At 34.1% G+C, this 23422-nt stretch overlaps 2 protein-coding genes across 3 annotated transcripts; one reads left to right on the top strand and one right to left on the bottom strand.

Annotated features, from left to right (window-relative positions):
- Positions 1 to 1829: 1829 nt before the first annotated feature.
- LOC121218313 (reticulon-like protein B21) lies at positions 1830 to 7190 on the bottom strand. 2 transcript variants are annotated; one of them, XM_041095373.1, is made up of 9 exons: positions 6037 to 7190; positions 5878 to 5934; positions 5690 to 5792; positions 5536 to 5610; positions 5315 to 5459; positions 5168 to 5237; positions 4315 to 4380; positions 2855 to 2977; positions 1830 to 2137 (listed from the first exon to the last, which is right to left on the bottom strand). In XM_041095373.1, exons 1-9 carry the CDS (start codon positions 7007 to 7009, stop codon positions 1947 to 1949), a joined length of 1803 nt encoding a protein of 600 aa, XP_040951307.1. In that variant the 5' UTR covers positions 7010 to 7190; the 3' UTR covers positions 1830 to 1946. The 2 variants fall into 2 exon arrangements, with proteins under 2 accessions (XP_040951307.1, XP_040951308.1); XM_041095374.1 differs by lacking the exon at positions 2855 to 2977 and having other exon boundaries at positions 6037 to 7176.
- A 2378-nt stretch (positions 7191 to 9568) lies between these two features.
- Positions 9569 to 11240, top strand: LOC107901586 (uncharacterized). Its single transcript, XM_041095567.1, has 3 exons — positions 9569 to 9703; positions 10268 to 10382; positions 10684 to 11240. Exons 1-3 carry the CDS (start codon positions 9588 to 9590, stop codon positions 10891 to 10893), a joined length of 441 nt encoding a protein of 146 aa, XP_040951501.1. The 5' UTR covers positions 9569 to 9587; the 3' UTR covers positions 10894 to 11240.
- The last annotated feature ends 12182 nt before the right edge of the window (positions 11241 to 23422 follow it).

Consider the following 23422-nt stretch of genomic DNA (forward strand, 5'->3'; position numbering starts at 1 on the left):
GTAAGTTTAGTTTCAAAATATACTCTCTCTCTTTTTTTGTTCAATTAAAAGCTTTTTTAAAATATTTTATGCAAAAAAGTTATTTTTTTTTATTTTAGATAATGTGTAACCATTGATAGTATTGGCTTAATAAATTTTTTGGTATGTAAATTTATTACATTTTTTAATGTGGTACTTATGTTTTTCTATTTTTATATCCAAAAGTAACAATATTAACTTTTTAATTTTTAATTCGGACTTTAGGTTAATTTGATGAAAATTAATAGCTAATATTATTAAGTTTGAATTTCAATGATTTTGTTAATAGAATATATTTAGTGCTAACTATGAATTTATTTAGTTTTGTAATTAATTCATTTAGTACAGTTTGATGGCTACGATTTTTTTGAGTAGTAAGATTGATTTGATGAAAGTTAATTGCTAATATTATTAGTTAATTATGAGTTTTCATCAAATCAACACTAAACTCCAATTAAGTACTAAAAAATTAACAATGTTATTTAGATACCAAAATATATAAATTTTACCAAATACAAGTACCACATTAATAAATAAATAAAATTAGAAATAAAAAGTGTTAGACTCAAGATATTAAACTCTTTACATTACCAAGACATTAAATATAATGATTAAAATAAAAAAGTATTGAAAGAGGAAAATGAGAGGCACACAATAGTAATTCGAAGGATCGAAGAGACAAAATAAACCATCCACTTGATATCAAACATCACCATTTTTGGCTCTCTTTTTTTATTACATTTATTATTTGAATAATAATAATGTTTATTAATTGTTTTTATATATAAATGCTGAAAGCCATTGTGATGACAAGCTCAATCACCTTAATCAGTACACTATGGGCAAAAGAATGATGAAAGAACCCTAATTAAGTAAGTAAATATCTCAATCATGCATGTATATATATATAAATGTCAAGTATGTATGATAATACTAATTTTATGATGTAATTAATTACTCCAAATTGTTTAACTAAAACTCTAATATAGATTTTTCTTTGAAACATCTGTCCAATACCAAACATTTTAGCATGATAAATGAGAAAGGTGTTTTAAGAAAAATTTATGTTAGCATTAATTAGTTAATTTTGTTAACTACTTAGATTAATCAATGGAATTATAAAAATAGTACTAATTATGCTAAATTAAAGTATAGGGATACCAACAAGTGTCGGGTAGTGGTCATTGCACTTCCAATTTCATGAACTTAGGTTCGAACTCTAAAAATGATGTTGTTGGGAGAAGCAATCATAAATCCTAAAAAGATTAATGTCTTCATGGATTGTAAAACGACCCTAAAAGATACCTTGGTCATACCAAAAAAAATAAAGGATAAGTATAAAATCTAAATATGAGCATAGTAGAGGGACCTTTAAAGCAATATTTTTGCTTGGATTTCTTGGGGGACATGGCAGAAGCTCATTTGACATACTAAACAACAGTTGTTTCAGATGAGACAAAGTAGTCAATTTTTGTGTTGAATTTCTTGATAATTCATCTAATAAATTCATAAAATTCTTGTTCAACTTGAATTCCAATTACAATTTTTTTTTCAATTTCTTTTATGGTATTTAAAAAATTATATTCCCATATTTTTATCTTTTTTTCCAATTATTACAAATATATGAAAATCTTAGACATGGATATTATAGGGATATAATATCGATAAAATATCTTTTCTTCTAATTTAAAGGTGGGAATAAATTATGGATAAGAGTAAATTTATATAAAAAATACTATTTAAATCTCATTAAATTAATATTTTTTAATTTTAGGGATATAAAAATAATTTGCCAAAACACACTTGTTAGCTAGTAAAGTAACTTAAAACAAGACAAAAGAGAAAAGTGACTATCACTATAAAACTATATATATTAAAAAACTGAAGTGAAGCAAAGAAGAAAGTGTCCAAAACATGTGATGTAAATGTTAGGATCTTTTCTTTAATTTATTTGGTAGCATTTTAGATGGCCCAACAACACCATGTCTTAGTTTTCTTCCCATTGGATTTGGTGGTGCTTGGTATTCTCCATTGGTAGGCCCAGTTTCAGCCTCCACCCAATCCTCCTCGCCCACCATTTTTTGTTGATAGTATCGCCAGGCCACAAATAGCATGAAAGCTACACAATTTTAAATAATAATTATCAAATCGAGCTCCAACATTGTAATACTCAATTTAAACGGATCAAATCTTTTCATTTTTATATTATGAAAAATTACATGTTTATCGTTATTATATAGAAAGAGTTTAAGCAGGAATAAGATCGAGTTTGTATACAAATAAGTTTAATCATACTCGAGCTCAAAATTAAATATGAAAATTGATAAATTAGTTTAATCAAACTTAAATTTGAGTAGCTCGGTCTGAGATTGAACTTAAAAATTAAGTTCAAATTTTACGTTGACCTCGAACTTACCAATATTTGAGCTTAGCTCAACTCAATTATGTTGTTAGTTTTAGAGATTTGTTAAAAAAGTGGTGCGAAATTATAGTTTTTGTTTTACATAATTTAACTTTTTACCATTATTAATATTATGCCTTAATCTAAATCATTAACATCTTCACCAAAATTCCTCATCAAGTTTGATTTCGATTTTTTTAATTAAAAAAAAAACTGCATTCCAGGTCATATATTAGTGATTTAGACTTTTGAATTTTGGATTTTTAAAAAAAATTCTTATAAACCAATTACCAGAAATTTTTAATGGTATTAGCGATTTAGACTAAGGCATAACATTAATGGTAGTAGAAAGATCAAATTATGCTAAATTAAGTATAGTATGGGGACAAAAACTATAAATAGACCAAAAAAGTGATGTTGTGTCAATTTGCTTACCAGCCCAAATGCGAGCAACAATTGAAGATAGGTTCCAAACCAGGGTGCAGATGGTCACTGCCACTGCTTTTTTATGTGTGCATGTCTCCCATGCATCTTTAATGCGTCCAATCCAAAATTTTCCTTCATATTTCACATACATTTTTTAAATAATAATAATGAGATTATTTTGAATTTTATATTAAAAATAATTCAAATTATGGTTTAGGTCCTACTATGTTTAAAGTTGACATTTAGTCCTTGTAATTATCAGCACAATGAGTTGGAAAGAGGCTTTTAGGGGGGGCATCCATGTCAACAGTTAATCGTGTTAACTATTTAGACTAACTAATGACATTATAAAAATTGAGAGACTAAAATTATGCCAAATGAAAGTATAAGGACTAAATCCAAAATTTAAGTATTGTAGGGGGACAAACTATAATGGTCAAATAAGAATAGATGACATATTAAATAATAAATAGTTAGTTCAAGCCTTTTAACAGTTTCCAAGCATTAGGTAGTTTAAAGTATCAGTTAATCTTAAATTTTGAATTTAGTCCTTATAATTATTCGCACAGGGAAGGAAATCCATGTTGGCATTTTAAATGGAACAGTTGGCATAGCTAATCTTTTGGACTAACAAATGACATTGCAAAAATAGAAGGATTAAATTATACCTAATTAAAGTATAAAGATGAAATCCAAATTTTAAGTGTAATAAGGGGACTAAAACTATAATGATCAGATGAAATTTTAAATAATATATAGTTAATTCAATAATTTAACCCTTTCAAAAGATAGTGGTTGGTCTTAAATTTGAAATTTAGTTAAGCTAAAACCAAAAATTAAGCTAGGTCAACATTGTTTGAAAATTAATAAGAAATCTACCCCATGATCAAATCATATTAGATTTGTTTTTGGGTCAAATTACTTAGGATTCATGTCAACATTTGGTTGAGTTTGGGTTCGGGTTTGGAACTTTTGAGTCGACCATCACAATTTTGTTCACTTCATATTTTGATCATTTCGAGTTCAATTTGTTTTGAGTTATTGTTGTTTCATGTTTGATGCAATGTTTTAAGTTTGAGTTACACAGTTTCAATGGTACTGTTGACTTTTTTATGATTAAATCAAGTTTGAGTTCAAATTGATTGATTAATAATTTTCAAATTCAAGTCAAGGTTAAAAACTCACAAATATAAATTAGATCAATTAAATCAAACATACAAGATGTAAAGAAAAAAGACAAATGTAGGGGCAATGATATTATATTAGAGATGTTTATAGATCGAACAGTCAAATCAACGTATTTTAGGTTAGGCTTGGGTTTATATTTCTCAATTTAGACTAGTCTAACCCGGTTCCTTTTTTTATTGTTTTTTAAACCATAAAATGAGTTTTTAAGATGTGTTCAGGTCCAATCCATGAGTTTGTATAATATATGATTGATGGGAGATAACTGGGGTGGGAAATTTTACCGTAGGCAGTTAATTGGTGGGAATAAGAAGAGCAGACTTTTGGAACAGTGAAAACTCCAAAAAACCCTACAATCAACAACAAAACCATGCCTCAGTTAAAAGGTAAAAACATGCAGTCATTTAGATCTCATTTTCACTGAAACAATTTAACTGTTGTGTTTTATATAGTTGTTATTTACTTCAGCCATGATTGTCTAACATGCTTGTACTTACAAGGTCAAATTTTAGCTTTATCCCTCTATTATACTTAAAACTTAAATTTAATCTTTGTACTTTAATTTGACATAATTTTTTACTTTTATAATGTCTCGGTCAAAATAGTTAATTATTTCAATTAAAATATTGACATAACCTTTTTTTGAAAACCATTCACTCCAATACCCAAAAAAATCATTTTTTTAATATATACCATTATAATTATCGATATTTATACTATTGCACTTTGTGTGACTGAGTTAGATATCTTGAGTTGATGACAACAATTCAGTTGGTGAAAGTAAACAAAATCAATAAATTTGTAAAATTCAAAAGTAAACTGGATTAATTAAGTGTTTTAATTTTAAATTTTATTTTAAGAAATAATTTATTTTAAATATCTAGCCTTTACCTTCAATTTTTTTTAAGAAATAATTATTTTAAATATTATTTTTTCTTAAATAAAAAAATTTATGTCAAATATTTTTTTCACCCATATTGTTGTGTATATGACAAATTGTTGCAAAAGTAAAAGATTGAATTATGTCAAATTATGCTAATAAGGATTAAATATCAAATTTGAGTATAATCGAGGGACCAAAATATAATTTGACCTAAAACTCATGATCTCAACCAAGAGAAAAAAAAAACACCTTACCCAATTTAGCCATTTTCCAGACAGTTATGGAGCTGCCACATCTGGCCAAAACAAACAGTAGCACTGCCAACTGCAAATGGTCCCAATTGATCAACTTTCTTTAAAAATCAAAACCAAATGGTTGAAAAAAAACAATGGGAAATTTACCTTCATTGTAGTATAAGGATCACCAGAAAAAAGTGCTCTCAGCTTTAATAAGAACTCGTTCAAATAAGGAAGAACCAATTTAAGTACCCAAATTGCTTCTTCTTCTCCAACCACACACCTTGATTCATCTACATCCACAACTCCCCTGCATTATCATAGAAAGTTAGGGGGGGGGAAGGTCTTTATTCGTTCATTAATGGCATCTAATGCAATGTGTTTACCTGCAGATGATTGATCTGTAAAGGAATATAGCAGCAAGGTAAACAAGTCCCACATAGGAAGTTACTGTAATGCAGCTGTTGAAACATTGAACAAGGAGTTTTAGTGATGGACTCAAAAAAGATTAGAAAGGAAAAAGGATGACAAATGTGAGACCTGATGTCGAGGTCTTGTGTGTAAGATGATGAAATGATGATGAATGTTCCGACCCCGAAGATTAATGCCGATTTCGATACATCCCTCCACATTACTAAATCAACTGAAAAGATGAAAAGGGTTTAATAAAGTTGCAGCTATGGAATTCATTGATGTTGTTTCCAAGGAATGGAATCAGTTAAATGTACCTAAATTGTGCAATTGGTTCTGAGTTTGTGGGAAACTTTGATAATGGTAATCGTCATCTGCAATTTATTCCAAGCAATAAGGCCATTAGCAACATTCATTTAGCACTAAAAAAGAGTTGCTTATCTCAATATAGCATCAAATGGGAACACAAAACTTACAAAGGGTAGCATGCTTTACAACTGGTGGTGGCTGCTTGTTCAGAGTTGGAGAAAATGGTGCAGCTTTGATAGGGAATTGGCTAGTTTTCTTCACTCCATTAGTAACTTTGCTAGGCTTGTTATCTTCTTGCAACTTTTTCACTTCATTAACAGCTTTATTGGGCTTTATTTCATTAGCAATTTTGTTAGGCTTCTTCTCCACCTCTGGTACATTCATTTCCTTAATGTCAAAGCTTGTCTTTTCATCCCCAACTTCCTCCATTTCTTCATCTTCTTCATCATCACCATTGCTTGAAATGACCATTTCTTGGCACACACCACACTCTTTGCAATGCTCCTCACAGTCAGATTCATCCTTCAAGTTTTCATTTGAGTCCTTGTCACTCCCTTCAATCTTTTCATCATCAAAAACTAAAACTTTATCATCATTTCCATTTTCATCACAAGATTGAGCTGAGGCCTTCACTGAATTCCCCTCTAATCCCTCGCCTGATTCAATACCATCTTTGCTGCTCATCTCAACACCCTTTTTAGCAACATCAGATCTTAACTTCTTACTATGAATTGGGGTTCTCTCAATTCCATCAACAGATTTACTAAGATCCCTAATCCCTTTCTTGACTTGAGTAGGAGAAACCTTCTTAATCCCATCAACAGACAAGCTCAAGTCTTTGCAATGCTCCATGGATCTTCCTTTAGCTACCCTAATTGGGTTCTTCTCCAACCCTTCAAAGCTTTCACTTTTCCATGTCTTTCTCTTCCCACTAACACCTACAACCCCAAAGGTTTGCCCTTTCTTCAAGCTCAACCTTTTATCACCACCAGCATTGTTTCCCTCACCATTGCCGTTTTCTTCTTCATTGAAGACCTTGATCCCACCTTTGAATTCATTACTTTTCATCCTGGTTTCCCGCACTGAGCCTGCAACAACACTGCTTTTACCTCCTGTTCTTCTGCTATTGCTCGAATCCATCTCTTTTGCCCTCCTATTTATCTCACTTTCTATTTACCCTTTGTGGGAAACAACTCCTACTGGGACCTGGATGTCACAATTATTGGATAAGAAGCTTTAAATTGAAGAAATGGAGGTCTTTGTGGGATCAAACGATGACAGAAAAAAGAGAGGTATATATGAGTGAATTGCCAGGGAAGGCGGGGGGGGGGGGGGGAGAGGGTTTCTTTCATTTTTTACTCGGGTTTAATTTTGCTCTCAGCCCCTATTCTTTTAAGACTTTTAAAATTTAATCCCTGTACAATTCTAATTGATAACATAAAGGGTAGATTTCTGTTAAATTTTATTAATGTGTGGCCTTTTGATATTTAGAGTTCTTACTTAAAAAAGAAAGTTAAGTTGATATCACATATTCAAATAAAATAGTCTTATTAATTAGACTTGATTTTTAGTCCAACAAAAATGTGGCATATGTCGTTTTCTTTTTTTTAAGGAACATGTGTCATTTTTTATGGATAATCTTTTCAATAAAATGAGATAAAAATAATAGTTTATATACTAAAATGAGAAAAAAAAAAGAGTTTAAATAATAAAGTGAAGAAACCGTTATATTTGGAGACTTAAATCATGAATTAAACCTAGTTGTTAAATTAGACTAGTAGAAAGGTTAAATTCTTGAAATTAAAAACAAAGGACTGAATATCAAAATTCTAAAAAGTACAGGGACTGAAAGGGAAGATTAGACCTTTTGATTATTGTTGGATTTTGGGTAAAGAGAAATATAAGATTTTACATACATGGTGGGGTTCAATGATTAGAGGGCTTTCTTTTTCTTTTTGCATAAGTATTCTCTCTTTTTCAGTATCAAAAGGATATGTAAGACCGTGAGTTGACACTGCAATTTCACATTGTCCTTACTGAAAAAGAGCTTACTTTGGATCTGAGGCAACAAAAAAAATTGGGACCTTATCAAATTTTGTGCATATGAATAACAAAGTCCCAAAAATGTCAAAATTATGGTTTTGGTTCCTACTAGATTTAAATTTTAATACATGTACTATAATTTATTTTTTATTTTTATAATATAATTAGTTAATTTAAATAATTATCGCATTTAACTATTTTGATCAAAATATCAACTTGGAATTTTGTTAAAATCAATATGTTGGAAGAGATGTACTATTTCCTACTGCAATGATTCAACATTTTAGATAATGTCACACGCAAATTATGAGGAAAAATATTTTTACAAAAAAAAATATTTAAAAACAAATAAAATATTAGGTGAAATGGTAAAATAGTTTTACGTATATTACACCTTCACGATAAATTTATAAAAATATTTAATGTAAAATTTAATAATATTTATCGCTTTGTAAAAAAAATAAAATTTTAATTAACATCTAGTTAAGTGGGGCATAAGCGAGGAATGTTTCAGTGGAAATCCAATTAGCACATGTAAAAGCTTTTTGTAAATGGGAAGTTGTTGCGACTAAAAATATTTTATATATAATGAAATCTAATTTCCATTTTTTATGTTTAAATTAAGATTGAATTTTTTTATAATAGTATTAGTAAGTTTAAATTGTTTCTGTCAATAGTTAGAAGATTAAATTAAGTGAGAAGGACTAAAACAATAATTAAATCATTTTTAAAACTATGAAATAAGGTCCCACCCACCCCTTTCTGTTAAACAAGCATGTGAAACCATCTCGTGGCGAGAGATGGTGCCTTCATATATGGACAATGTATAATTGTCACCGACACCCTTTTACTCATTTTTTTAACTTTGGCTTATGATTTGTTATAAAGCAATTCTTCCAAATAATTTTAAACATCATTTTGTATAATAATAATGTTATTTTATAATATGAAAATAATTATTTGTGTGCAAATGCCAGAAGTAATCACATATATATAATACTAGAAATCTTATCGTATGTGTGAAAATTACCTAATTAAGATATAATAAATAATAAAAAGTATGATTTAAAATTAATTAGTTGTAACAAATAAAACATATACAATATTAAAATAAATAAATAAAAACATATTAAATGATGAGTAAAACAAAATTTAAATAGAAAAACATATCAAATTGATAATACTAGCAGCATGTTTGGTTGGCATGAATAGCCATTCCATTCCTTGCCTATTCAATTGCCCACCACCAAACGTTAGTTTGGTTGGCTGTAATATCATTACATCCTGATTCCATTCAGGCCCTATTACACCCATCGGCTGTAATAGCCATTCATTCCCTTCAACGTTGAATAGGGATTTCATCCGCCGTTTCTTTCCTATTTTCCATTTTCTGCCCTCAGCTTCATCTTCTCCTACGTTTTCTTCTTTTCCAAATTGCAGAGGTAATTTTGTTCCTTCTTTATGATTTTTCCTTCTTACGTTTGGGTAGTTAGAAACTTTTCTGCCCTTAGCTTCATCTTCTCCTACATTTCTTTTCTTCATTTTATCAGGAACGAAAATGAAACATAAAAGAAACTTTATGATTTTTCCTTCTTACGTTCTTCCCCTTTCCCTGTTAATAGAAACATAAAAGAGAAATGTATTTTTTTCCAACAGATTGAATGCAAAACAACCGATGGGAGAAGAAAACAAGAAGATTAGGAAAGAAGAGGTAATTGCAAAGCTCAAGGACAATGGTGACTTCGACAAGCTCCGTCTCAAAATCATCCGCAAGCTCAAGGACAACTTACGTTTTTTCTTCTTCTTTTTTTAATCACCAATATTATCTACTTTTTTTATCTTTTATATATTTTTTCTAGGATTTAGGTAAAAGTTTTAGAATGCTGAACTTTTGGGTAACCTGGAAATCATGGATGCTTGTTGTCTGTGATTGTTTGCTTGAATGGGTTTTGTCTTGATTTTGAGTTTTGGGTATCTTCATGGAATTTAATTTGATTATTATATCTGGGTATAATTTATTAATTTCAAATTCAAGGCCATGTTTGATTAAGCTGCTTTGCTGCTATAGATTGTTGACAAATGTGATTATTGTAGATCGATTATCAGCCTATGCTTTTCAAAAACAAGCCAAATAGCTTGATTCAACTTGTTTAGATAAAAGCAGTTGTTCAGCTCGAGCTATGCATTTTATACTTGCTTTCTTTCCTAATGGATTCAAAGAATGACTCTGTCAACTCAAGAACACGCCGAATGCAACCTTCGTATATTTATTACTTTAAATGAATATGAAGTAAATAGCGGCATTCTTACCGTGTTCCTTTATAATATGTTCTGAATAAAGCAATAAATTTACCTTAGAATATGCAACAACATCATTTCAGCTGTGAAGCAGTCGGCAGCACTTAATCGTCTTGGCTCTGAAAACATGAAAGTAAGGCAACTATCAGATGCCATACATGATGAGGTTGGGTAAGTGGACCTTGTTGTCAAAGTTATTTATGACTTTAAACTTAAGAACTTCATTTATATGTGTATATATACATATAAGAGTGAAAATTAAAAATCCATATTGGATTTCTTAGTTGAAATAATGCGTGTTCCCGAATAAAATGCTTGCATATTTCTTTATGGTGTGTTTTATTTATGCGAAATTTGGTTATTAAAAATTTCAGCATTGGGAATAATAAGATACGGATATAAGTATAAATTGGGAGCAGTTTGTGAGAAGAATATCAACTTAGAGTTTCATTAGCTATTCAAGAGTATGTTAGATTTTCCATGTAGTCAATAATGTTAATGTTAATGCGACACTTCAATTTTTTATAATGATTAGGAACAAAGTGATGGGACAGATTTCAGATAGTCTCTGGGAAATAATAAGATCGAAAGGTAGCACAAGAACTGGAATTACAGAAACAGTTGTTTCCCACAGAAATAATAATAAGAGTAAACTTGCAAGTTGTTTCCCACAGCCATCGTAATGTAAATGTTGCACTGTAAATGGATCAGTCGTGAACCACTGAGACGGTATACCTCTTTCTCTGCTCTAATGGCCTTTCCTTTCTGTTTTCAATCGGGGAGGGAGCCTTTTATCTACTAATTGTAATAACCCGGTTCTATATTCCTTTTTGATAATTTCTTCTATGCTAGCATTCTTGAGAATCAGCAAGGGGTTACTAATATTGTAAGAGTCTGTTTTACAAAAATAACCATTCTTATTGTCATTTGCTGGTTTTCACTAGTTCCTAATCTCTGTTGCTTTATTTGATTGTTACTAATAACTGGTTTATTGGAGCTTTTGAAAATGCACAAGGTAGGGATATGAAAATTGAAACTGTATATGCCTCTTATTTGAACGACTTTCTAAACTTTGTATCAACTCTGTATCTCCCCTTTTTTGGAGATATTTACCTTAATTCCAGCAGCAAACAGGCTGATTTTCTAATGTTTCTATTTCATGTAAATGCACTTTGTAGGACTTCTTTGGCACATGAAATGACCATATTAATTCTTTTCATGGATTTTTCTCTCTAACCTTTCTACTTATTGTTGTTGTTGATCTTCTGATAGACATTATTGCTATTTACATTTTTTAAGCAACTTCATTATCAAGTATTGATTTTGAGTTTAGAAAATCAAAGATACTCCACATCTATAACTGGATGTAATTAATGAGCGTTAGATATAGGTATGTACTTGACATACCTTTGAGTGAATTCACCAATTTTATATTCTGATTCTACTCGAGTAAATGTCATTAAGTTACCTTGTGCAACAGATGAATTTGCCTCTCCAACATTTGTCAAAGTCCTTGTGCATATTTGAGATGGTCTTAATTTGACAGAAAATGAAGTATAGTTTAACTCTCCTTGCGGTTTACTTGGCTTTTCTTAGCACTTGGTCGATCTATGTGCAGGCATCCTAATATATAATATAGAATTCACCATGAGGCTTTATTCTAACAGCCATCCTGTCTGTGGGAAATCTCTCTCAAGTTATAATGAACAAAAAAATAGAAGAAGAAATTCATTCATATGATCATTTTTGCAAAAGAAATTATAATCCAAATGTTGCACATCAAAGTTACCAAAAAACAACCTTCCAATTCTCCATTTGATAAGTTGCATAGTTATGGGTCTCTGCTCCATGCTAAAAGCAAGCTAATTCCTTCAGAATACTTGAAAAACAAACAAAACGGTAAAGTACTATAAAACCATTATATTAGGAGTTGCATTGTATTTTGCCCTCTCCACTGGAAAAATGAGTATTACTCCTTATACATTAAATCAAAAAGTAAATTAGTCTTTTTATTAATATATGAATTTTATTTTTGTTAATATATGAATATATGAATATTATGTTTGGATATTATGACATATAAACTAATGAAATTATGTAACTTTTTGTTAATATATGAATATTATGTTTGGATGTAAAATATAATTCTCAAGTTATTTATTACTTTTAATATTTTTGTTTTTTTATTGTAGAATAATTAAATTATTTTTTTCACTAATGATATTTTAGCACATTAAATATGTATTGCGGTTTAAAAAAATAAAATAGATTATATATTATTTTTATAGTATTATATATTATGATTTTAGTAAATTCATATAAGAATAATTATATTAAGAATTTTATTAAATTATATATTTTTATTAAATTATATTTAATAATAATTATGTTAAAATATGATTAAATTATTTACTATTTACTATTTAATATTAATAATATTATTAAAATTTAATAACAATAACAATAATCATCTACCTAAAAAAATTCTGCTAAGGATAGTCTAGTCATTTTAGTTTTTTTTCCTTATGCTATTACAACATCATTCCATTCAATCAAACACAAGAATACTATTACAGTTCTATTCCATTCCATTCAACCAAACAATTGAATTACTATTGCAGTTCTATTCCATTACACCTCTATTCCATTACAGCTCTATTCAATTACAGCTCTATTCCATTACAGTGAACCAAACGTGCCCTAAATGAATGCAATTGCTTATTGTAACACCCTATTTTGGCCCGGATCTAAAGGGCTCGAGGTGGCCCAAACCTATGTGGCCCAAACCCTATTTTGGCCCGGATGTAAAGGGCCCGAGTTTGGGATTTTAGAGGAATTGTGCCTTAACGTATTGGGCCGCAATTTCTTAAATCTTAGATAAATGGATATTCTTTTACATTTTTTATTGCACTAGTATTTTGCCCTAATTCATTTTTGGGGAAAATTAGAATGTCGTGCCCTAACGTATTGGGTGTAGTATTTTATTTCTCTGAAATGATAAGGGTCTTAATACGTAACGTTTTTAAGTTTTTGCTAAGGATTACGATTTTCAAATTTTCGACATTAAGACATTAATTAATTAACTAGGTACCAATTTTTGGGCGTAATGAGGGTGCTAATCCTTCCTTATACGTAACCGACTCCCGGACCCGTTTTTCTAAAATTTGTAAACCAAAGTCATTTTTAGGTGACCCAATCACACCTTAATAAAAGATTGGTGGCGACTCCCAATTTTCATTTTTAAAAGTCGACAACCTAAAATTTTAGTTTTTTCAAAAAAATTGGTTTCGACAGCTTGGCGACTCCGCTAGGGAATTATATACAAGAGTCGAGCCACAAAGTTGATTAATTTCTGTCTTATTATCGAGAAAATAAATTTTTAAAAAACTCATGACATCCTTTCGCATTCATTATCTTATTGCTTAAATATTGTTTGCATTATACATTTCATGAGTTGAACAACTTTACCCTTTTAAGTGGGAGTGAGAAGCTATACCTTCATGAGGTTTTCACCTCCGTGTAGGGTAGTGGATTGCTTCCGGGATACATCCGTACCTATGTCTTCGTGAGATTTTCATCTCCGTGCAGCCATAGGAAAATGTATTCCCCTGAACAGAACTCGATCCATATGAGCCTATAATGGGTGAGGATTAAGGAATCTGCTGGTTCGGGTACCTTAACCCTAGAAGCCAAACTTCATATAATGAGCCTTAGGAATCCACCCTAGGTAGAACTATACTAAACCATAGTAGATATCCAATTAGGAATTTTACTATTTCTTGATTATATCTTATGTTTTATGAGATACTGACTTTTTATGTTTTATTTTGATTGCATGACATGACATTTCATTTCATCATAAAATGCGTCAGTTCACATTCAGTTACTAGATAGAAGGCTTATTATGGAAAGAGGGTTTATTGGTAAAGTGGAGGACAATGCAGCTGTCTGAACTTGGTTTGAAACAACACAGTAAGAAAAGGGTGATAGTTTGGCTGACGGGCATATATCGGAGTTATGGGACTTTACGCATATCAGTGTAACTCAAAACAATTTGCAAGAATTGAAGGAAATCTGGGGTAAGTGGAGTGATGAGGTTAGACAGCTCTTTTATAATAATTATGGGGATCTGCCTTATTTGCTTGATGTAAAGGTAGACAAGCATTTGTTTCAAGCCCTCGCCCAGTTCTGGAATCCTACTTACAATTGCTTTACGTTTGGGAAGGTCGATTTGGTGCCTACGATAGAGGAATATATGGCTTTTCTTCGATGTTCAAAGTTTCAAGTGGACAGGGTCTATTCGAGAGCGGTAAATGTACCAACCTTTTCAAAGAATTTGATGAGTGTAACAGGAATGAGTGAGCAGTGGGTTGTCGCACGAATTAAGCAAAAGGGGGATAGTAAGTGCGTTCCTTGGAGAGGCTTGAAATATGTAATTGTTACACACCCAGATGTAAGGAAAATGTTAGATGTTTTTGCTTTAAGTATATACGGCTTAGGGTATGTGGATGAAGCAGTCACTGATTTATTCGACCGGCTCGATAAGAAGGTTACACCGATTCCAGCAATTTTGGCAAAAACTTTCAGGTCATTGAGTGCATACCGGAAGACGGGCGAAGGTAGATTTATTGGATGTGCACAGCTTCTACTCGCATGGTTTCATAGTCACTTTTGGAAGGTGGATAAAGTTTCGTATCGGGTTTTCTCTGAAAATTATTCACCACTAAAGGAGATAGTCGCTACGCCAAGAAGAGACGACATTTCGAAGGAGAAGTGGATGGCAATTCTTCAAATTCTTCGAGAAGAGGACGTTGAGTGGAGAGCTCCTTGGTTACTTCCAGATGAGATCCTGCATAGGTGTGGTAGCTTTGATTGGGTTCCTCTATTAGGGGTTTAGGGAGCTGCAGGATATGCCCCATTATTGGTGCTAAGGCAATATAGGTCAAGGTAATTTATACGTGCGACCCAATGGATAGCTGATTGTGAATTTCCGTACAAGGATGATGGTTATAGAAAGAAAATTCAAGAGATGGCTAGTGCGTGGAAACAAACTCGCCGAATGAAAAGGCTAGTTGTGGGTCCAATGACAACTCCTGAGTATCATGAATGGTGGGCTAGAAGGATTAATGATAATACACCTAAGTTAAATCCGGAAGACAGCCAGTCAATCGAAGAGCATTTGCGAGTAATTCCTTTTGAGTTGGAAATCATAAGGCAAGATTTTGAGAGGAGAAATGCGGATTTAGAGAAAAAGATAGAGCAAATGGAGGCGAAAAAGATGAACTTAAGATTGGATATAGACGTTCAAAAGCTTGAAAATGAGAAGTTAAAGAAAGAGAAAAACAAGACTGAGGAGGAGCTGGGTAGTCTGAAGACGGATTATAAAAAAATGCGTTTGTCAATGAGAACTGCTGGGTTGGGAAGGACTTCAGAACAATGGCGAGCAGAAGTTCGAGAAGAAAAAGACAAAGCCGATAGATGGGAACAGAAATTTCAAGAGATGTAGAGACGAAACGAAGATTTAGAAAAGAGTTTGTCAGAAAGCCAAAAGGAGAAAGGCGAGCTAAAGGATAGGGTAGTTGTGTTGGAAGGATATCTTCGTCAATATCGAAATCAAAATTTGGCAAAAGAGTTGAAAGCTAGCTTGAGCAAGATTGAAGAAATGAAGAAAAGAATCGAAGAGCTAGAAACGGAGCTGCAAAATTGTGAGATCCAGATCAAGCACTTGAAAACAAACGAGAGTCGTAATAATGAACAGCTTCATCACTTTCAGAGTCAAGTTAGAAGCAGAGATCATCTTACCGAGGAAGCTATGGTCCAGATTTGAGAAGTAGCTGATCATTTACAAACTTTAGCAGTACAGACTGACACGCTGAGTGTGAAGTATGAATTAGAATCGGATCGGGGGCAAGAATTAGCTTTCTTACTTAGAAAGATTAGAGTTCTGGGTACTAGGGCAAAGTCTTATTTGTAATTCACTTTATGTAAAGGAATTTAATTTCTAGTAAAGTTTTCTTATATGGAATTGAATCAAAATTGACGCCTTTCTGCATTCATTTCATGCATTGCATTGTTTCATATGCATTAAGAAATACATCAAGGGATTCTAATTAATTTAAATCACTCCTCAGTTAATCTGGAAACCAACCAACCCACCAAGCACCACTACGGTACTCGGTCGAAAACTAAAGATATGGATCAAAGGATGGAAAGACTAGAACAATCCCAAAAGAAAATACAGGAGCAGCTTCAAAAGCAAATGAATGAGCAGCAAAAGATGATAGACAAAATGATGGAATCTCAAGGAAGTATGATGGCTCAGTTAACTCAGTGGTTCAGCAAAGGAATTGATAAAGGAAAAGGCTCTGTGCTCAATATTGAAGAAGGAGACAATGAGGGACCTGTTTATCTTCCGGACTTTACCCCCCAACAAGTTGAGATATACCCGCGTAGGTCCTCTGTTACTATTAATCCTCCGGGTGATGCTGTAACGTTAATGAATCTCCAAGCAGGATTAGGCTCTAAACCCGGAGCCAACTTTGTTAATCCTGCTATTCCTGATTTTGATGAGACGGCTGGAAAGGAGAAAATGAATGATGAGTTGCCAAAACAGCTAGAGGAAAAGTACAAATGGCTGGAAGAGAAATTTAGAGCGATGGAATGTGCAGAAGGCTACTATGGGATGGATGCTAAAAAATTGAGTCTGGTTTTGGATTTAGTGCTCCCTTACAAATTCAAAATGCTAGAGTTTGAGAAATATAATGGAACCAGTAGCCCTGAAGCTCATATTACCATGTTCTGCAGACGAATGACCGGTTATGTCAATAATGACCAACTTTTGATTCATTGCTTCCAGGATAGCTCACAGGGGCAGCATCCAAGTGGTACAATCGATTGAACCGTACCCAGATTAATTCATGGAGAGATTTGGCACAGGCGTTCATAAAGCAGTACAGCCATGTGACTAACATAGTACCTGATAGGATCACTCTGCAGAATATGGAAAAGAAACCAGGCGAAAGCTTTAGGCAATACGCGCAGAGATAGAGGGAGGTTGCCGTACAAGTTCAGCCGGTACTTCTAGAAAGAGAGATGACGATGCTTTTCGTCAACACATTGAAGGCACCATTTATTACACATATATTAGAAAGTGCTACTAAAAGTTTTTCTGACATAGTTATGAATGGTGAGATGATAGAAAATGCTATCAGAAGCGGGAAAATAGATGGTGGAGAAAGTAGCAGAAGGGCGGCCTCGAAGAAGAAAGAGAACGAGGTTAACAACGCAAGTTCATATTCAAAGACAGTTACAGTGAATCAGTCGGGAAAAGTGGCTGTTAACCAGCAAGGATCATCAAAGCAGAGATCTGATACAAGATAAAATACAGAGAAGATTCAATTTACGCCAATTCCGATGACATATAGGGAGCTATATCAGAATCTATTCAATGCACACGTGGTTTCCCCTTTCCACTTGAAACCTCTGCAGCCCCCATACCCCAAGTGGTACGATGTAAATGCACAGTGCGACTATCACGCGGGAATTGATGGGCATTCTATAGAACATTGTACGGCGTTCAAGAAGCTGGTGGAAAAACTTATAAGCCTGGGTGTGGTTAAATTGGATGATTCACCCAGTACAGAAAATCCGTTACCTAATCATAACGGAGTGAACATGATAGGTGGGAGCATGGGTAGAAAAATCAAGGAAGACATAGCAGAAGTGAAAATTCCTTTGATGTGGGTCAGGAGAAATATGGTAAAAAGGGGATTGATTGTTCCGAATTCAGAGGAAAGCTTCGAAAGGATAGAAAATTACTGTGAGTTCCATCACGATGGGGGACATGAAATCCAGGAATGCGCAAAATTCAGAGCCTTGGTTTAAGGCCTGATGGATAATAAGGAGATGAAATTTTATGAAGAAGTTAAGGAGGAGGGGAGTATTTGCACGTCCGAGTCCTCGAAGGTTCCAAGAGTAGTGCAGCCTGTGGTCATTATCTCGCGACCAAATAAGGGTGAGATGAGAACACCAGTAATGCCAAGGATCATAATAAAGAAACCTGCAACCTTTCCTTACCAGAACAGTAAGAAGGTTCCATGGAGCTACGAGTGTAATACAACTGTCCTAGGAAAAGAGACTGCAAAGAACCAGTGTGTGAGTGCCAATCCAGAATCTATGTAAGGGGCCATAATAGGGGAGCAAAAAGGGAAAATAGTTGAGCCAGTGAAGGAGGAAGAAGTTGTGGAATTCCTTAAATTTTTAAAGCATAGTGAGGATAATGTCGTCGAGCAGTTACATAAACAACCGGCCCGCATATCTGTACTGGCCTTACTCTTGAATTCAGAAGTACATCGAAATACGTTGATGAAGATGCTAAATGAGATCTATGTGTCCAAGGATATTTCTGTCAGCAAGCTAGATCGGTTGATCAATAATATTAGTGATGATAATTTCATATTTTTCAATGATGATGAAATACCTCCTAGGGGCATGGGATCTACCAAAGCTTTGCATATCACTGTACGATGCAAGGGGCATATTTTGCCAGGAGTATTGATTGAAAATGGATCAACTTTGAACGTACTGCCGTTATTCACACTTAACAGGCTACCCATAGACAGTTCGCACATGAAAACGTGTCAAAATGTAGTGAGGGCGTTTGACGGTACAGAAAAAAAGGTCATGAGAAGAATTGAGATACCCCTACTGATTGGCCCAACAGTTTATGAGATAGACTTTATTGTGATGGACATTAAACCTTCCTATAATTGTTTATTAGGAAGACCGTGGATACATTCGGCAGGGGCAGTACCGTCATCATTACATCAGATGTTGAAGTTAATGTCAGATGGTCGGCTAGTGACAATAAATACCGAAGAGGATATAATAGCATTCGTATCCAATGAGACGCCATACGTGGAGACCAATGACGAGTCAGTAGAATGCTCATTTCGATCTTTGGAGTTTGTAAATGCGCATTTGTTCCTGAAGGGAGCAAAATTTTGGTGCCAAAATTATCCAAAATTACAGAGATGGGTTTACAGTTGTTGGTAGGAAAAGGAGCTTTACCCAGAAGAGGGCTGGGGAGATATCTCCAAGGGAGGACTGAGGTTCCAATGCTGAAAGAAAAGCAAGATCACTTTGTCTTTGGATACAAGCCAGTAAGAGGACAGAGAAAGAAGGAGATAGAAAAAAGGCAGGAAAGAAGAAAGGCGAGTCTGAATCGGCTGAGGAAAACATCGAGGAGACGTTGGTAAATATGCACATCAATGCCATTCATGAGCATGTGAATGAAGAAAGGAGCTGGCTAGACATTCGTCCTTATGAGCCTAGGAGTGTTCTAGACAATTGGAATGCGGAAGAAATACCTAAAGTTTTTAGAACTATCTCAGAGTAATATTCAGAACAAACTTGTTGTTTTAGCCTAGAAATAACAAGAATTCTTTTGTGAAATAGGCTTATGTTTAAACATCATTATTTTAATAAAATACATCTTTGCAATTGTTTCGAGTAAATATTCCCTCATTCTTTTCATACAAGTAAATATATTCTTTCATTACACAAATAATTGTACATAAATTCATACATTCTTTTGTAATCATATTAGGTCATTGTGTATCAATGACGTGAATGACGCCGCTACGAGCTCAGAGTGTCCTTTTGAACGAAACATGTGTTTAGAGGGATCACACGACTTTGAAGGTGATGGAGATAGTGGTTTATCTTTGGACTTGTTGAGGATGGTAGAACAAGAGAAAAAACAAATCCTACCTCACAAAGAATCAGTAGAAATTGTGAGCTTGGAAGAAGGAAATGAGGTGAAAATTAGAACAGAGATCTTCACAAAGACGAGACGAGGCCTCATTGAATTACTTCAAGAATTCAAAGATGTCTTCGCATGGTCATACCAGGATATGCCCGGATTGAGTGCAGACATTGTAGTGCATCGCCTACCTATAAAACAGGATTGTAAACCAGTTCAACAAAAGTTCAGAAGGATGAGGCCTGATATTGTGCTCAAAATAAAAGAGGAGGTTAGGAAACAGTTCGATGCTGGGTTTTTACATGAGGTCAAATATTCTGAATGGGTAGCCAACATTGTTCCAGTCCCTAAAAAAGATGGAAAAGTACGAATGTGCGTGGATTATAGGGATTTGAACAAGGCAAGTCCAAAGGACAATTTCCCATTACCACATATTGATACTCTGGTGGATAATACGGTAGGATTTTCGCTGTTTTCTTTTATGGATGGGTTCTCAGGATATAATCAGATAAAGATGCACCCAGAAGATATGGGAAAGACCACGTTCATTACTTTGTAGGGAACATTTTGCTATAAGGTGATGCCATTTGGATTAAAGAATGCGGGAGCAACATATCAAAGAGCCATGGTTGCCTTGTTTCATGATATGATGCACAAAGAAATTGAAGTATATGTTGATGATATGATTGCCAAATCCAGAACAGAGGAGGAGCATGTGCAGATCCTAAGAAAATTGTTCTTAAGGTTAAGGAAGTTCCAACTCAAGCTTAATCCGACAAAATGCACTTTTGGAGCCAGGTCAGGAAAGTTGTTAGGCTTCGTAGACAACGAAAAGGGAATTGAGATTGATCCAGACAAAGTCAAGGCAATACGAGATTTATCGCCACCATGTACCCAGAAGGAAGTTCGAGGCTTCTTAGGAAGACTGAATTACATTGCTCGGTTCATTTCACAGTTAACCGAGAAATGTGATCCCATATTTCGCCTTTTGAAGAAACATAATCCTGATGTTTGGAACGAAGAATGCCAGAGTGCCTTTGAAAAGATAAATCAATACTTAACCAATACTCCAGTTCTGTCACCACCCAGCCCAGATAGACCATTGATTTTTTATTTAACGGTGTTCAACAATTCTATGGGATGCGTGCTAGGTCAACATGATGTCACTGGAAAGAAGGAAAAGGCGATTTACTATATCAGCAATAAATTCACTGATTGTGAGATGAAATATTCGCCTATCGAAAAATTGTGTTGCGCACTGATTTGGACGACCAAGAGGTTGAGGCAATACTTACTCTATCATACGACTTGGCTAATTTCAAAATTAGACCCTTTGAAGTATATGATGGAGTCAACAGCATCGAATGGAAGAATGGCTAGATGGCAAATCTTGCTCTCTGAGTTTGATATCGTATATGTAAGTCAGAAGGCCATCAAGGGGAGTGCGATAGCAGATTTCTTGGCTAGCAGAGCTCTGGAAGATTATGAGCCTCTAGACTTTGACTTCCCGAATGAAGATTTGATGTATGTGGCAAATGCTGAAGAGGATCCCCAAGAAAATCACTTTTGGAAATTAAACTTTGACGGAGCATCGAATGCACTAGGAAATGGGATTGGGGCAGTCCTGGTGTCTCCGAATGGAGATTATCATCCTTTCACCAGTAAATTAGACTTTGATTGCACTAATAACATGGCTGAGTATGAAGCCTGCATCATGGGTATACGGGCAGCCATAGAGTAGAAAATCAAGACATTAGAGGTGTACGGAGACTCAACATTGGTAATATATCAGCTAAGAGGGGAATGGGAGACAAGAGACCCTAAATTGATCCGTTATCGGAGATTGGTTTTGGAATTGATTGAAGAGTTTGACAACATTACCTTTTGTTATCTCCCACGGGAAGAAAATCAGATGGCTGATGCTCTTGCTACTTTAGCTTCCATGATTAAAGTGAATCAGTTAGAGGACATGAAGCCCATTCAAATTAGTATCTATGAAATCCCAGCCCACTATTACAGCATTGAAGAAGTGGAGAATGATAATCGTCCCTGGTACCAAGATATATTGCTATATGTAAAGAATCGCGAATATCCTGATCAGGTAACGGAGAATGATAAGAGGACATTGAGGAGACTAGCTATTGACTATGTCTTAGATGGGGAGATCCTATACAAAAGGGGAAATGATCGAGTATTGTTGAAGTGCATGGACGTTGTAGAAGCTAAGGAAATTTTAGAAGAAGTCCATGAGGGTGTTTGTGGAACGCACGCTAATGGATTTACCATGGCTAGACAGATTATGAAATTTGGATATTACTGGTGCACTATGGAAAGAGATTGCATCAATCATGCCAAGAAATGCCATAAATGCCAAGTTTATGGGGACAAAATGCACGCACCTCCTTCTCCTCTTCATGTGATGACTTCTCCGTGGCATTTCTCCATGTGGGGTATGGACGTCATTGGACCAATATCACCGAAGGCTTCTAATGGACATCGTTTCATTTTTGTGGTAATTGACTACTTTACTAAGTGGGTAGAAGCAGCCTCATATGCTAATGTCACGAAGCCAGGGTCAGTAAGTTTTTGAAGAAATAGATCATATGTATATGGAATGCCTGAAAAGATTATATCTGACAATGCATTGAATTTGAACAACAGCACAATAGCAGAAGTCTGTAAGCAGTTCAATATCAGACACCATAATTCGTCACCGTATCGCCCAAAAATGAATGGTGCAGTAGAGGCGGCCAATAAAAACATTAAGAAGATTGTGGCGAAAATGACTGAAACTTATAAGGATTGGCATGAGAAGTTACCGTTCGCTCTTTTGGCTTACCGAACATCTGTCAGGACTTCGACTGGGGCAACACCTTTTTCGTTGGTTTATGGAATGAAGACAGTTTTACCCATTGAGGTTGAAATTCCTTCCCTCCGAGTTTTGGCTGAGTTAAAATTGGATGAGGCTGAATGGATCCAATCTCGGTATGATCAACTAAACCTGATTGAAGAGAAAATATTAAAAGCCATTCGTCATGGTCAAATGTATCAGAAGCGAATGATGCGAGCTTATAATAAGAAGGTTCGTCCCAGAGAATTTCATGAAGGGGATTTGGTTTTGAAAAAGATCCTCCCTTTACAAAGGGATTTCAGAGGGAAAGGGATGCCAAACTGGGAATGACCTTATGTTGTGAAAAAGGCTTTTTCTGGAGGCGTTTTGATTTTGAGTGAAATGGATGGCAAAAATCTTCCGAATCCTGTAAATTCAAATTCGGTCAAGAAATATTTCACTTGAAAGAAGAGAGGAATCAAAGTGAAAACCCGCAAAGGGCGCTCTGATTTCACAAAAAAAAAGGAGAGGCCAAGGTGAAAACTCGAAAAGGGCGCCTTGAGACTAAAGGGGGTTTGAGTTGAAAACCCGGAAAGGGCGGCTCAAACATTGTCAGATT

Source organism: Gossypium hirsutum, chromosome D06 (genome assembly GCF_007990345.1).
Source record: "Gossypium hirsutum isolate 1008001.06 chromosome D06, Gossypium_hirsutum_v2.1, whole genome shotgun sequence".
Classification (NCBI taxonomy): Eukaryota; Viridiplantae; Streptophyta; class Magnoliopsida; order Malvales; family Malvaceae; genus Gossypium; species Gossypium hirsutum.

Excerpts from the sequence above, each read along its gene's own strand:
- LOC107901586 (XM_041095567.1), top strand. The coding sequence starts at position 9,588 with ATGGGAGAAGAAAACAAGAAGATTAGGAAAGAAGAGGTAATTGCAAAG. Across the intron at positions 9,704-10,267 it reads AAGCTCAAGGACAACTTACG|TAGAATATGCAACAACATCA; the intron begins TTTTTTCTTCTT and ends ATAAATTTACCT. Across the intron at positions 10,383-10,683 it reads CCATACATGATGAGGTTGGG|ATTTTCCATGTAGTCAATAA; the intron begins TAAGTGGACCTT and ends AGAGTATGTTAG.
- LOC121218313 (XM_041095373.1), bottom strand. The coding sequence starts at position 7,009 with ATGGATTCGAGCAATAGCAGAAGAACAGGAGGTAAAAGCAGTGTTGTT. Across the intron at positions 5,611-5,689 it reads ACACAAGACCTCGACATCAG|CTGCATTACAGTAACTTCCT; the intron begins GTCTCACATTTG and ends ATGTTTCAACAG. Across the intron at positions 2,138-2,854 it reads TGTTGCTCGCATTTGGGCTG|CTTTCATGCTATTTGTGGCC; the intron begins GTAAGCAAATTG and ends AAAATTGTGTAG.